The sequence below is a fragment of the Lonchura striata genome, chromosome 4 (assembly GCF_050655825.1).
Source record: "Lonchura striata isolate lonStrDom1 chromosome 4, ASM5065582v1, whole genome shotgun sequence".
NCBI lineage: Eukaryota > Metazoa > Chordata > Aves > Passeriformes > Estrildidae > Lonchura > Lonchura striata.
This window is the reverse complement of record NC_140706.1, coordinates 8730788-8747172: the sequence shown is the minus strand read 5'-3', so window position 1 is coordinate 8747172 and position 16385 is coordinate 8730788. Positions and strand designations below refer to the sequence as shown.

The 16385-nt window shown below is 35.7% G+C and overlaps 1 protein-coding gene across 1 annotated transcript in view; it reads left to right on the top strand.

Annotated features, from left to right (window-relative positions):
- The window catches only part of POLN (DNA polymerase nu), a 60587-nt gene extending 44427 nt beyond the window's left edge, over positions 1-16160 (top strand). The window contains exons 15-18 of the mRNA XM_085578499.1: positions 4134-4216; positions 8193-8324; positions 11175-11285; positions 14955-16160. Of these exons, the coding sequence (XP_085434625.1) occupies positions 4134-4216; positions 8193-8324; positions 11175-11285; positions 14955-15085 (457 nt within the window). The 3' untranslated portion in view covers positions 15086-16160. The remainder of the gene's footprint in view (positions 1-4133; positions 4217-8192; positions 8325-11174; positions 11286-14954) is intronic.
- Positions 16161-16385: the final 225 nt, after the last annotated feature.

The following is a 16385-nucleotide window of genomic DNA, read 5'->3' as shown; positions in this document are numbered from 1 at the left end:
TAGAGACTTAAGACTTAATTCAGTAGAAATGCTTTGAGATGTCCATTAGACCCCATTAATAAATGAAAATGCATAGTGAATTTTGGAGAAATTATTATAATATTCAAATTATTTTATTTGAAAAAGTAATAAATTATATATTCCTCCTCTTGTTTCATATCTTCACTTTGTTTCGTAATGATAATTTCATGTTAGCCTTCACTGCATGCTAGAAAATTTTTTCTCCATGTTTTTTACTCTCAGAATTAGGCCGCTTGTCCCTTTTAGACACACAGTCCAGTTCTTAATAGAGCCACCTTTTTAAAGACTTTTTGTGTCTCTACTCTCACTGTGTTTGTTAGATATTCTACAATTTTTTGGCTGCAAATTGTTTGCTGCCCTAACAGACCTTCCCAGATTGTTTAGCTCTGTTAACTCCTTCCCAGGATACTGAGATTTGCCAACCTGAACATGTCTTCCAGCACTGTTCTTTTCAAGGCTGTTCTTTATTCTGCCTAAGAGATGTCTATCAAATAAAGTACTATAAGGCAAAGTACTTGCAAATTGGTGTTAAACAAAGAAAAGGACAAACAAATCAGAAATGTGGAAGTAGCCTGAGACAAGTATGCAGGCAAGGAATGCTAGCAATATATTCATGCAGAAATGTAGAAGCTGAAATACTGCACATTTGGAGATTTGAAGATGATGAAAATACTAATTATGAGCTTGAACTTTTCCCAGCATATTTGAGAGTAATGAGAAGGATGTAATAAAATGGAAAAATACATTTCATCCTAGAGCTAGTAACTGCATATTTATTGCCTGCAGGCCTTCAGAAATTTTGCTGTTTCCACAACAAAATCTGCAGCAAATTATTTTTCCTCCTAAGCATTTTTTTCTGTACCAATTTCTGTAACATTGCATTAACAGTCTTCTTACTCCAGCTGTACAGACAGTGCTGGGTGAGCTGGAGTCACAACCTCAGTGTCACTGCCCAGCAGCTACGACTACTTTATGCCCATTCACCTTCCTTTATCATAAGCAAATTTATTTAAAAAAATGAATTTCTACTGAAGATCTATGTTCCATATACCACACTTCAGCATGGAGTATTTTCACGCCCTACATGGCTTACTAAAAGCTTCTTATGCAAGTATGCAGATAACAATGTCTTTTTATCATTATCATGGCTGTTCCATGATGAGTCCAAAGGCAAAATAAAGGTTTTATATTGAAATAAGTTCTCACAGTAACCATTAAAACAAATCAATTATCACAAACCTAAATTAGTTTGTAAAGGAAACATGATAAAGCAGAAAGCCCACTGGGGATTTCTAGCATGGCTGCTGCAGTTCTGAGAAACTGCACACCTCCCCTTTAATTTTATTGTTTAAAGGAATAAACAGCCTTTGTCTCAAACTGCAGGAATGCCTCTCTGAATTGCAGAAGGAATCAAACACTCTAGTAGAAGCTAATAATTGTCAATACAAACAGAAAAAAAGCATTTATTACAAAAGAAATAGTTATGATTAATGACTTGTGTTTGCTCAAGCAGTTTTGATTTATATGGCAATTTTATATCTCATAATTATGTATTCTTTTATGTGGTATATAAATTTGCCAATACTCAGAGTGGTAGATGTATTGCCTCTCTGTCCAGTGCTCACATTTCTCACTAATATGCTCTGAGGTGTTGATTGACCATTTTGGTTATAACATTATATTGAAGGAAATATTTGAGATAAAGCCCTGAATTTTTAATTTTTGCCATGTGTTTCATGACTAACCACAGACCAGGAAATGCTAAGTGACTGTTGGATTGCCATGATTACATGATGCATGTACATCTGCACCAATAACTATGTTAGGCAAGATTTTATTGTAATTGCTGACACTGCCGGTTATCATTACAGCAATAAGACTATTTCTGTTTTTTCCAGTCAGCCCTCCAAGCTGAAGCTTGGATAATGCAAAAGCATAATCAAAGTTTCTAGCTGCAGTTCTAATTGTGCACACAATCTAGTTCTAGTATCTTCTTTCACTGCTAAAACTTCTCTAGAGCCACCAGTCCCTCCCAGGAAGTCTCACCTTGTGTCTCCCTCAGTAGCATGGTCTGACAAATATCTGTGTTCCTCTACAAGTCTCCACAGTTCTCACCCACTGTGTTTCAGCCCTTCTTTTCCAAAGAAGTGAGCAGCTGATATACCCATTGCCTCTCAGTTGTCTCTAGCCTCTGACTTCAGTAAATCTGCAAGTAAATTCTGCTGCTGTTCTCCCATTCTTGCCTTGTCCAATCCTCTAGTTCAAATTATTCAGTATTAGGAAAGCAGTATTACATTTTCTAATGTTTCTCCAGTTTCAGCATTCCCCAACCTTAGTGTTCCATGTCAGAAAGGTCCTCAAGTGATATTTGCTCTCTTACCAGATTCTATTTTCCCTTGGGATCAACACTTTCTCAAGTGTCTGTGTAGTTCCCTGCCAGGTTCTTCAGGAAATTCCTGCAGTCTTTCTGCTGGAGATTGTTTCAGGAAATCCTTAATGATGTCTAGTTTCCTAATTCTGTACCTATTAGCTCCTATTGCCACTTTGTCCTTATATTCAGGTACAACTGGGAATCTCAACCTACTGTATTCAAAAGATCCATGAACTTTTGACCTGCCACAGCTAAGAAAGTAAATTGTAAGAGTCTCAAACTTGCAGAATGACTAAGTGGGAAAAGTCTTCATTACAGGTGGAAACACTATTAAATTATTCTTGTTTCTCAACTAAACTGAGCAGTGAAAAGTTTTGTTTCATCTTTGAGCAGTTAATGCCATTCAAAGGAACAATGTGAGCTTTTGCAAAACCAAAGACTTTTTGTCCAATGAAGGCTAGAATTTATGTTAGGTTTTATTTTTCCTCTTCAAAAATCTGTAGTGCTGTAAAGACTTGCTTAAATCTGATTTCATCCAATGTCTGCCTGTTTGTCATTCAGAATGCCTAATTATACCAGCACTGAGCATAGGCTTGGCTAAAATCAGTGTATGAGGTATGCAAGCAAAAATGTGCTGATTTTCTGTAAGTTTGAATATCTTAATAGTGGTGAAAGACTTTCCTTGAAGAAGATGCATTTTCTTAAACCTTCTCAGGTAAAACCTTCACAACAAATTTCAGACAAAAAAGCTTTCATAGCAAACATAGAAAACTTTGGTTTTAAAAATGCAACCAGACTCATGAAAAAGATTGACAGTTTCATGGGAAGACTTTCTCCCAAGTGGTGCAGATATCATCAAGTATCTCTGATAGCAATTAATCTCCATGATTCAATTTTAATTTTTGTAGGTATGGTTTTCAGAGAATGAGCATATAATTTCCCCCAAGACCCTTCAATTGAAACCAAATGATCAATATTACTCAGTGCTTTCAGTTGTTAATAATTTCAGTATTCTTTCTGAAGCTGTATTTTGATAAGGAAAACTATAAGTGGCACATACTTGATGATTGCAAAGTCATAGCTTTTCATTTTTCACAATGTTAAATCTATTAGCATTTTTGTAGGACTGTTATATGTCAGTTGTGAAAGAATGGGAACTAGGAAGGAGGACACTTGGCTGGGAGTAATCTGGATGCACTCTTGAGTCCAGAATCAGCTACTGCTGCTGTTTTATGGAGCCTTGCTATTGTGGAGGCATATGGAGCAGGCAGTGCTTGCTTCTATGTCATTTGTTGAAAAAGGTTGGATATTTCTATTTGTGAAGCCCTCATAATAGTCTTATTTAAACAAGCTTTAGGTCAGACCTATGCTTTGAGTCTCTAGACCCTCACATCTTCAAGAAATGCTGCTGCTGGAAATAATAAATTTTTATCATGAGCCACTATTAAATTCGCCTCAATCTGAAAAACTAGTAATATAGTAGTAGGATTTTTCCTAACCAATAATTTAATTGAAAAGGAAAGATTAAAATTAAAATAAATAATTTAATTTACTATGGACTATCAGTATGAAAATTTGTAAAGAAGTTGTGATTCCTGGCTGACAACAAAATCCCTTAAGTACGTCTATTCATATCTTCCAATTTTGTAGTTATTAAATGATTATTGACTTTAAATTAGTTTACTGTGGGGATAACAACTTAGTTTAACTGAAAAGGTGTGATTTTTGTTTGTTTGTTTAGGAAAGGGATTCCAAGTGAACAAGTGAAACATGCTGATAGAGAGCAAGCAAAGCGTATAGTTTACTCGGTGGTTTATGGAGCAGGTAGGCATTTTTTTGAAAAAAAACCCAGCTACTGTAAATTTATACTTTATTCATAATTTATATAAGTAGATTGACTTTCTAAAGGTGAGTAAAAGTTTGTCAGAGTATTGCATTTATATTTTTATCCAGGATTATTAAATTATCTACTTAGTATAAGAATTATTAAATTAATGTAGTTACATATACAAAGATTGTCTGATTCTGTATTTATTTACTGCTGATATCACTGAAGCATATATCTAATTTTGAGTGGACTTTGGATTCTCTCAGTATATAGACAGAGATGAGAATAACTGCAATGAAATTTTAAAAATCTCCAATATTGTTTTAAATAACATTTATAGAATCAGAGAATGGCAGGGATTGGAAGGGACCTCTGGAGGTCATCAGATCCAGCCCCCTGTTCAAGCAGGGCTGTTTGCCCAGGACTGTGTCCAGATATTCAGCATCTTCAAGGCTGGAGAAAGGGCTCTTCAAGGCTCCGCAGCCTTTCTGGGGAACCTGTGTCAGTGCTTGCTCACCTTCAGTGTAAAAGTGTTCCCTTACTTTGAGTCTTAATGTTTGCTGCCATTTCTTCACAACTGCAGAAAACTTGCAAAAATACGGTTGCCCATTCTGCCCAAGTCCTGACCAGGTCCTAGATAAGTCAAGATGTTCTTCACACTTTCCAAAAGCTATTTCTAAATGATGCCCAACTCTCCTTATGCTTCATACATGCCTGGAGTTACCTTTTCTGGGGAGATAGCTGCATGTATGTCATCAGCCTAGAAGCTGTTGTGAATTGGTTTCAGTGAGCAGCTGGCTAACTTTCTCTACAGAGCATGAGTTCTTGAAAAAGTAATTTAGGAAATGAGAGCCCTGGACTGCAAGCTTTATGTAACTTGGAAACACTTAATGCTATATCTCGAGTTCCTGGTTGTGAATGCTTTCTAAGCTATCTTCTACACTGAGTCCTTGAACCAAAGGCAGAATCAGCCAGAGTATTCCATTTATCATTTATGGTATTCAGTTGGGAAGAAATGCATCAAATTCAGCTGTCTTAAATATCTATTTTATGTTTAGGGGTGTGTGTGTGTGTGTGTATATGCATACACATCTGTGTTTTTATGTTAAGCTGTTTTGCATTTGAAACTTCTGTGTTTAAAGTCTATATTTAAAAAGCCCAACACTGGTACCTTACACTGTAAATTTAGACCTGTCTATGCTGAGACTGGAATAAAATCTTCCATTTCCCACCTGAATGGTTTCATCACTGGGTTATTTTACAAAATGCCAGCATTGTGACCCCTGCCCTTTGGTCCATGCAAATGCTACACATTTCCTATCTCTTCCACTGTGGGTGGGACAGGCAGGTACCAGATGTAGTCAGATGAATCACCACCAGTTGAATGCCCTGTGGTTCTGTATATAGTCAGAAATGCCTCAGTTCTTGGGGCTCAGTTAAGCCTGTGTCTGTCTACTGATCTATAGAGAGCTTGAATCTTTACATTTAAGTACAGTATTGGCACTCCCTCACTTGCTCTGAACCAGGCACTAAAGATTTCAGAGCAGCAGTTCTTGATATGTGTCTCCATTTACTTGTTTGCTTTGTGTCCCTCTCTCTCAAACAAGGGCAGTTGAAGCACCTCAAAGATAATATGAAGTTTCCAGTTCATTAGAAGTGTGATCAGATCCTGATTAAGACATGAAATTATATCATTAAACCACTTAGATGGAAACTGGGCTGACAAAAAGTAATTGTTAGATACCTAAAATTGATGGACTGAATTCCACCCACAGTTTGTCTTCCTTCAAAAGACAGCTCACTTTTCATAAATGAAACATTTTTATACAACTGAAGAGTGTGAGTAATACTTCTTTTAGGCTTGAAAACTACAAAAACACTCCCTGAGGAGCTTGCCTGTATTATGCTTACAGGAGCTAATAAAAACCTTTAATGTAGTAAATAGTAATCTTTTTATTTTCTTTTTATTTTCTTAGGTTGTATGTTCTGTTTTCTTAAGTTGCATTTGGTTCATACTTTCAAGGTATTTTCTTTAATTTTGAAGGATAATAAAGGAAAAAGAAGATTGGTTATTAGGAAAAAGTTTTCACCCAGAGGGGTGGCTGGTCCCTAGAACAGGCCTCCTTGGGGCAGTGGTCACAGCCCCAAGCCTGACAAGAGTTCAAGAAGCATTTGGACAACACTCTCAGGCACATGGTGTGACTCTTGAGGTGTCCTGTGCAGGTTCAGGAGTTGATCCTTGTGGGTCCCTTCCAGCTCAGGACATTCTATAAGTATTTTTGGTTGGTTTGGAGCAGTTCAATTCACTTGCTTCTGCCTTAGTCATCTTGTAGAACTAAAACACAGGCAACTTAACTTCTGTAAAATAAGGAATTCCTTCTATGCAATGGCAGTATGTTCAAGCCCTGGACTGACACAGAGGGCTATCAGTGTTTAAATTACAAGTAATGCTATTTTCATTTTTGAAAGATGATGCAGAATGGAGAGCACCATCTGACACAATTACGTGGCTGTTCATTCCCCTCTTTTTGCTTCCCAGGAACTGCATTTCCCTGGGACCTTTCAGATGGCCTTGCTAATATTGTGCTTTAATTTTCCTAGTATTTTATGCAATTGTTCTGTATATTAATAGTTCTTTAAATGGATAACATGGACAAACTTAGATGTTACAGTTCTCTAAGGAAGCTACAGTAGTCTCCTAGCTGTTAGCAATGTGTGCTTTATCAAATAGATTTGTCATTTGCTGACCCAGGAAGAAAATAAGATGTCAGAAAAAAGAGTACAGATCTATAATAGCTCAGCAAATGTCATCCTGGATGTCTTTGTGAATTTCTTTCTCTAGCACCTTGTCTAGACTGATGTTCTTGCTCAGTGCAGATCCTGGTGTGACTGAGAACAAAATGCTACAATAATTGTTCTGAAATGCACATCAGCCTGACAGTGATGGCATTTAGATGGCTGAAATCCTCTCTCTTTTTAATGTGCTAGACAATTTTCCTTGACAGTCTTACTGTGACAATGACTATTCCATGCCTTTGGTGCCTTTAGATGTCTCCTCTCAGCTTATGTTCTTTGCAGACAGTGCTGGTTCTGTGTTGCTGTGCAGCTGACATAAATATATCTGTCTTTCAAGCTTCATATGAATGAATGAATGTTGATGTATGTTTTATTTTTGCTGGAACTGTTTGATTTATAAGTAGGTTTAAACTGTAGCTCTTAGTTTATATTTTCACACTTGGTAATATCTTCAGGTTTTTCCCACCTTTTCTTATAAATGCTCTTAGATCCAGCATAACAGATATTGTGCACCTATATCCTGTAGAAAAGCTATTATTCCTTTCTCTCTCTGTTGGAACACTTTTTCTGTTTTTTTCTTTTTCCATTTTTTTCCTTGTTCCAACCCTTTTATCTCAAAACTTGGACCCAAATTTCTACTGAGCCTAAGACTGTTTGAAATCTGTGGGACCCAGACTCCAAACATCCTTTCTAAATTCAGGCTGAACTCTAAAGCTTCTAGCTAAACTCCAGCATCTTCATCCCTTTTTAGATCTTCATTATATTTGTATTTATTTTAAGTTAATTTCAAGTCTTCATCTGCTCTTCAAAGTTTGGAGATTGCAACACTGAACTGGTAAAATAATACTTAAAGTAACCACATTGCTCTGTGAACAAAAGAGATTTCAACCACCTTATAGGTATAAATTATAACTAGGAATTTCTTAATTGCATCCTTCTTATATACATACTTCTTAGTAATTATATACTTAATCCAGTAACTTCAGTAAAACATTGAAGCTCAGGGTTAAACATTTATTTTGTTGCAATGTGATTGTAGTGTATCAGATCCATCCTATTTCATAGAGGTAAGTAAAGTTAAGTAATTCCACTAATTATGCATGAAACAGTGCTATTGTATGTCGTTGTTTTCTGGTCTGCTTTATTACATAATGGAGATGATTTCTGTGCCACCAGGTAAAGAACGTCTTGCTGACTGCTTGGGAGTTACTCCTGTTCAAGCCAGTCAATTTATAGAGAGTTTTATGCAAAAATACAAGAAAGTACATGAATTTACAAAGAAAACCATTGAACAGTGCCGGAGTAGAGGTAATCCAAAGTCTGTGACCAGATTTTGTTTACTGATCTGCACTGTGTGACAGTGTTGAAGACAAAGATTCAACTTGATCCAAATTCAGATAGTTACAGGACAACAAAAAAAGATGGACTATCCTTTCTTGGTGAATCAGGTTTGGGGTTTTTTTTCTGTTTAGCCCTACAAGGAGCTGGTTAAGTCTGCCTTTTCTAAGAAAGATGCTAACAGAATAAGACATCTGTTCTCAGAATGAACCCCACTTAATGTCAAATTACACTGCATCATTTTGACATATAATGTACTCCAACAGAAAGAAAGCCCAAGGAATCTTCTACCTAATAAATTGGGTCCATGGCTGCTGGACCGTGGAAGTTCAGTCAATTTACACAGCCAATTTTTTTAGACTCATTTTTTCCTATGCATCAATCAGAATTTATGTTCTTGAAGTTCAGGTGGTAGCTGTAGTGACAGATGTGCACAGAGTGTTTCTGGAGCCAGCAGCTGCAAACTCTTCTTCCACCAAATTTGTTTTTAGTCTACAAATTAATTTATATTTAGTGAATCCTAGGAGTGCAGTAATTTGAGAAGAGAAAATATAGCTGCTTGAAATATTGTCTTTTAAAAGCTAATTAGCAGAACTTTCAAAATTGAGTTATTTTGTTTTTTAATAGGGCATGCAGTACTAAGACTATTTTAGAAATAAATAGTAAATTTGCAATATAATATTACTCATCACTGTATGGGTGAGTGCAATGACACACATAATGGACACATAATTCACTTCTAGTTATGAAAATTGATAGTATTCATTTTTTGTACTTTGTAGGGTCTCAAAGTCTACTATAAGTATGAACTGTCATTGTGTCACACATTTGCATTCTGTTGTTTATTAATATTGCTCGAGAAAAGTGAAGTTAACCAAACATCCATTTTTGGCTGTAATTAAGCCAAACATAACATACCTAGTAAAGCATTACACATTTATTATATATTTATGATATATTTAAGATAAATTAGCATTCTTTTCTTAAAAGTGAATGAATTTCAATAAACAGACTTCTGCGCAAGAGAATCTGGTTTATGAGTTCAGTAGACAGGAATGTCATGATTAATGTTCTAAAGTCATTGAAACACACTTGTCTAATTACTTCTTACTCCTTCTTACACTCCTGCCTATCAACCATTTTTAACCACTAATGGTAGAAGAACAATCTGTTTAGGTTGTACAAACTTTAGAAATCTGCAGCAGATCAATATTATTTAATATTTTTCTTGTTAATCCACCTTGGATTCTAACTTCTCAACAAAAGCATTCCAACCTATTGGGCTCATTTTCTCAACTTATCTGAAGTTCAAAGGTGAGCAGTACCCTTCTGATTAATATTTTTTAAGTTTTATGAATGATATTGCATGTAGACATTATAAGCATATGAATAATTCTATTATGAGGAAGATATTTGTTAGTGTATATATTACTATACTGCTGTTGTTTTTTATTAAATTATTGACATATTGAAAAGACCACATTAAGGCCTCATTCAGGCATGGATTTGCAGATTAATCATTGACACCAGGCACCTTCTCTGCCAGTGTTACACAAATGATGGTGTTTGTTTGGGAATACTGCTCAGTAATGTGGAGTCATGCCTCACAGGAGTAAGGATATTACAGTAAATTTAATTTTACCTAAGAATACAATTTTTCAAGAATTCCATCTTTAAATAGTGTTCTTCATGGAAAGTGTTAGTTAAACTGGGGAGCCTGATTTGTCAAAGAATACCCTAATTTCCAGATAGTTCTGTTTCTTGTTTCAAAACTGGTATTTTTGGTATCAGCACTCCTGGAAATGCACTAATACACGGAAAGCTGAATTAATTCATCCTCTGCACACAAGCCTGGGTATATGTTGTCCATAATAAGGTGATAACTTTTTGTTTGAAGAGGTCTCCTCACCACTTGTGCTTGTACAGCAGAGGACATGGAAATTCAGTCTGAATTTCCATGGTATCTAACGACAATTCATGGGTAGTCAAGGTGATCAGAAACATAAAGAAAAATTTTTTCAAGATGTATTTTTAACATGGATGGTTTTTCATTTTTCTTAAAATAAGAATAGAAGTTTATTTTTGAAGATAAGCTAAGTTTTGTGTGTGTTATTTTGACAAGAGGAACCTCACATCTCTTTTCCTATCTCAACTCCTCTCACTTGCCCTCCAAAGGGGGTTTCTTTAGGAAAATATGTCATTAGGCCTAACATAAAGCCTTAACTGTGTTTTTATATTTCTTTTAAACTAAAAAATCCCACCACACTAGAGTTGAGGAAGTTTGGCTGTGAAAGGAACACAGAAATACTATATAAAGAAAACGGGGGAAAAAAAAGATAACTTTTCTTCCCCCAAAAAAAAATGTTTTAAATTTTTGGGAAATATTCATTACTGATTTAATTATTCTACAAATTGATTTTTCTTTACTATTCCCAAGTAAAGTATTCACTATGTGGAAAGCTCTAATTATGGCTGCTAATAGATAGCTAATTCTGCTAGGTATTTATAGTTTCATCTCCCACAGAGAGAGTTTGCTGCTTTATCAGTAGACATTCCTAAAAAAAATTTAACAACTTAAAGAACTAAAGTTTTCCTTGTATAATATGTACCAATCCTCTGAATTGAATAGTACTTAAACCAAAAATACAATAAGCGTTGAAGGTTTAAATAAGCTCTGACTATTTTCAGAGGACAAAATATTAAAGTGACTCAGGCAGCACATAATTACAAATATCTGTATTATCTTCAAGAAGAATTTTTTAAATCTAATTTAAATCCCTCTATATCACATAACAGTACTTTTTATTTAAATCCTGCAAGGTTACGTGGTTTCCATAATGGGACGCAAAAGGCCACTGGCCAATATCAATGCACAGGATTACAAGCTGCGCACTCAAGCAGAGAGGCAGGCTGTAAATTTTGTTGTTCAAGGTAAATATCTGCCTCCCTACCTTCCTGTCTACCCACCTATCTCTATCCCTGCTTGCCTTTAGTGGGCAACAACTCTGATAATCTCTGAAGAAATACAGTAGTCTACTAGAGTAGGCGTAAGTTTTACTGTGAAAAAGAAGTTAAAATTATATATTCCATCTATCTTGGAAATTGCCAGTAAACAGAATAATATAGCAATAATAATGATAATAACAGCAACAGTATAAATGTTCTAATACACTAGAGTGCTCTGTGATAGTTAAATGTAGGTATTGATACAAACTACCTATAGACAGAATATCTAGAATTCTGTTCTTCAGGTGCATTGTTTCTTTAAACACTTTCCTTTCTAGTTTTTATAGTCCATTACTCCAGAAGGCTTTCTCTGATTCTGTTCCTTACAGATTCCAGCTTTTATTTTGCCAGGTAGCTTTTGTTTCAGAAATACAAAATGTTACAATAATTGTGCATTGTTATTATTTGTTCGGAAATCCAGCTCATTCTTTGCAGAAATTTCAAACTTAATTCTGTGGAGGGCAAGAAAAAAGGTGTTTTTTTCCACAGAAGAATATTTGACATATAGATTGGAAATGTAAAAGTCAGAATTTTGTGCTCACATGTTAGTCAATCTGATGCAATAACATACTCTGGTCAAGTCACTTGGGGCTCAGGTGTGTACAGGATTTAGTCACCTAAAGGGGAAAAAAACCTGAGCTATCAGCCCAAGACTGAGATGCCTCCTACCTTCATGTTCCTTAGAAGAATTGTTTTTTTTAATTGCATGATGCTGACAGAGTTTTCTTTAAGTTACCCTGGAAGTGTACAATTTACAGGCAAGGAAAAAGTGCTTTCTAGACCTGGTGATGGCATACTCCTTCTAAAGTTATTTGAACTTTCCTTTTGGAAATACCACTTTCCTATCCAAATATTATTCATTTAATGTTTAATTTTAAAAATTACTTAAGTATTTATGTCATGTTTGACAGTCTTTGAGTACTGTCTCTGCAAAGGTACCTAGAGAGCTAGAATTCTAATTCTCATTCTGAGAGTCCTGCAGAGCACACAGTGTAGCACTGATTAAGAGACCCAGCTCTCTGAGCAGCATTTGCTGTGTCCATCTGTCCCAAGAGATGGAGGAAGGTTGTCACAGGACTGTCTATGGAACACTCACTTCTATATACCTACAATAATAAGATTGTCAGATTTCACTGTCAGTTCAAGTGATACTGGAGGACAAATCTGATGAAAAATAACGTAATTGTTACTCAAAATGTAATATTAGAAGGTGTGGTGAAGCAAGGATTAAAAACTCTAAAATATTCTCTATTCCCAAATTTTATTTTTTAAATAAAAGACTACCATTCTAGACTACCATGATGTTTTAATTTTAAGATTTCAGCTATAAGATAATATTTGAAGACCATAAAAACTTTATAAATTATAAAACCTTTTATCACATTTAGTGTACTAAACTGCATTTAATATGTATTTTTTAGTTATACCTAAGAGTCTAATTGATTTAACTAATTTACATTTTTGATTATGGTAGCAGCAACTGATAGCAGAATACTTCAGATGCATGGCAATATTGAGAAAAATGTAGAATTGCAGCTTTGAATTATTACAATTCGGTTTCTCACTCTTCTTTCATAGTATTTTTCCTCTTTTTGAATATTTCCCTGTTCAATCGTTTTTACCAATGTACAGCATATTATTCTTCAGTTATTATTCAGTTGTACCTTATTCCTGTAGAGCAAACAGTTCATTTTATCTTTAATTATTTATAATTATTTTCTTTTTAAAATAGGATACCTCTAAAAATTATATTTCAGTAAAAAAATATTTGAGAAGCCTTTCAAATTTCATTACTCTACAATGTTTCAGAAAGAATGTATCCAGAACATATCTTTTGTGACTGACTAAATGCTCAGTATAGTTTTATCCTCACAATCACTAAGAAGATATTTACCTGACCTTTGCTGAAACATCCTTTCTTACCTATTATATTAGTTGTCCCTTTTTGCAATGTGTTGAATAATTTGACACATCATTTGAACAGGAAAACAAGACAGGTGTTTGAGGCCAAATCCACAGTCAGACATTACCACCTCCATCATCAGCTGAGGGTCTGCACTGGGTACAGTTCATGAGCAAAACAGAGTCTCAGCATGGGATCCAGAGGGGGCAGTTTGTCATAGGTGACTGTGGAGGAAGAAGAGATGTTAAGCTTTTGTCCTTGTTCTCTTAGATTGTCTTCCCTAGCCAGAAGGGCCCACAGTATCCTGGGGGACATCAGGCACAGCCTCACTGGCCAGTCACTGCCCCACTCTGCTCTGCACTGCTGTGGCCCCTCCTCACGTCCTGTGTGCAGTTTTGGGTGCCTCAATATAAGGACATCAAATTGTCAGTGTCCAGAGGAGAGTCACCAAGATAGTGAAAGGTGTTGAGGACAAGACTTAGAAGGAGCAGCTGAGGTCCCTTGTGTTGTTCAGCCTGGAGAAGAGGCTGTGGGGTGACTCCATCACAGTCTGCAGGTTCCTCAAGGGGGGAAAAGGAGGGGGAGGTGCTGAGCTCCTTTTTCCAGTGACAGCTGTAGGACCTGAGGGAATGGCATGAAGCTGTGTCAGGGAGGTTTGTGCTGGATATCAGGAAAAGGCTCTTCACCCAGAGGGTGGCTGGGCACGGGAACAGTCTCCCCAGGGTAGTGGTCACAGCATCAAGCCTGACAGAGTTCAAGGAGTGTTTGGACAATGCTCTCAGTCATATGGTTCAGATTTAGAGTCGTGCTATGAGCAGGGAGTTGGGGTGTTGGACTTGATGATCTCTATGGGTCCCTTCTGATTGGAGATTTCTGCAATTCTCTGATTGCCTCTCAGCAGAGTACCCTTGTCACTTGGCTACCTGGCTGTTCTCTGCTACTGTTCTGAAATGTCAGAAAAAATTCAAAATTCATTGAGTTACAGGGTTGTAAAAAAATGACCATGATCTAGGACATTTAGTGGGTCAAGGAGGATTATGGCTTCCACTCTTTACTCAAAGGATTGTTTCTATATTTTATCAGATAAATCTTTTGTGTAAAATGTTTGGATCAGAACAAAGACCTTCACCAAGCTGCAGGCCTGGAGAATTATTCTGCTGCTTGATGGCCAGAAATGTGTCATTTTTTCTATGACATGACGCTGTTTTATGCACCATTGCTCTTAACACTGTAATGCAATTAATAGGTTTTACATATACATGGAAATATGAAAAAGTGCAAAATTAAGACTCCAAATTGAAATGCAGCACTGAAACAATGTTCTGACCTTTTGTGACATTAAACTTTAATTGATTAATAGATAAATTTTAATTAAAGCTTAGAGATAGATAATTTTATACCTTTTTTAGAGAAAGCAATTTTCAATGTATAGTCATGAATGACAAATGAACCTTTAATTAACACATGATTTCATATTGTTATTTTCTAGTTTAAATTAACATGTAATTACTTCCTCTGTTATTTATTAGTCTTATAATCTGTTTCACATATTGCATTAATTGGATCTGCTAGTTTTGAAAATTCTTGTAATTCAAAATCTTCTGATATTTTTTGTTCCTATGCCATAGTTCCAAGAAGAACATTTTCCTTTTGCATGCTTTAAATTAAAAACAGGTCACTTTTTTTCATAGGCTCTGCAGCTGATCTTTGTAAAATGGCTATGGTGAAGATTTTTGCCTCTATTGTCATTTCTCCAACTTTAACAGCCAGGTTAGTAATGAAAGAATGCAAAACTGCTTGGCTTCAAAACAAAATTAGTTGAAATGATGTGTTTCTGGCATTTTAAGCAGCTCTAGAACTACCATGTGTACCTCTGAATCTTTTAACAAGCAAGGACATGTGGAATGGTTTTATACCTTTAAAGTTACATCTTTGTGCTTAAATGGCTGGATCTGTAAATGCACCCCAAGACATTGAAATGTTCCAGGGTCATTTAAACTTGGTCAGATCTAATTCAGTGGTAGTTCTGCACCTTTGAAATCAAGCCCACTGATCATATCCTTCCTGTATTTGAGTGTATTGTACAGTGGGAATTGAACATTCAATGGGCTGGGGAAAAAAAAACAGGAATCAGGAAACCAGTGCTGAAGCAAAATAAATGAACATTTTTTTATTCTTGTATAGATGGCTTTTCTTTAAAGAAAAACTCAGTCATCATGATTCTCTTCTGTTGTGACTGCTCAGAGTTGGGTGTGAGATCACAGAATGTCCTCAAAGATCTTTATGTCAGTAGCAGAAATAATGAAATCTACTTTTCCTGTGGAGAAGTTGGTCCAGATAGCCAGTGATCATTATTATTTGCTGCAATAGAAATAGACTTTCAAATCAAACATGTAGAAAAAAAAACCCAAATAACTGGTTTCTCATCTCTAGTAATGCAAAGACTTTGGAACAAATCATCCACTAGAACATAGATTGGTGCAGTAAAGTTCAGACAAAAGCAGAGTAGTGCAAGTAGGGCAGAACATCAATGTTTCTGTTGTCATCTAGAAAGGATGATAACAATTTAGCTGTAGAAATCATGCATTGAGGACTTCTCTGGGTGTGTAGCTTAGTACAAAGAAATAGGTTTTGTCCTTCTGAATATACTTGGCAGTTATGGTATTATCTAACCCTAGAAGTACTTTGTGTGTGTTAGTGTGTGTATTGTTTACGCACAGCACTGTTGTCTTACTTGATCAGTGTTTGAAAATACAATTTCTAATTACAAATAAAAGTTCAAATTGTTGAATTAAAAGTAGTTGGACTCATTCCTATGCTAAAAATAGAACACCTTCTGAGTGGCTCTTAAATGTTCTTGCAACTTTTTAAGCAAAATACCATTGAACTATTAAAAAAAAAAAAAGTTGCCCACTAGTTCAAATGTGAAAAGGGAAATTGTTCTTTGGTGGAGATCCTGCCTTCATTCAGACAATGATACATTTATGTATTAAATGTTGGATAATGCACTATCACATATTACATTGTACATTTTCAGGCAGATTGTCAGCCCTGATTATAATTCATTTTTCTACCTGAGTTGAATGAAGAGCCCAGAATCTGTCAGCTGTGGCATGGATGAA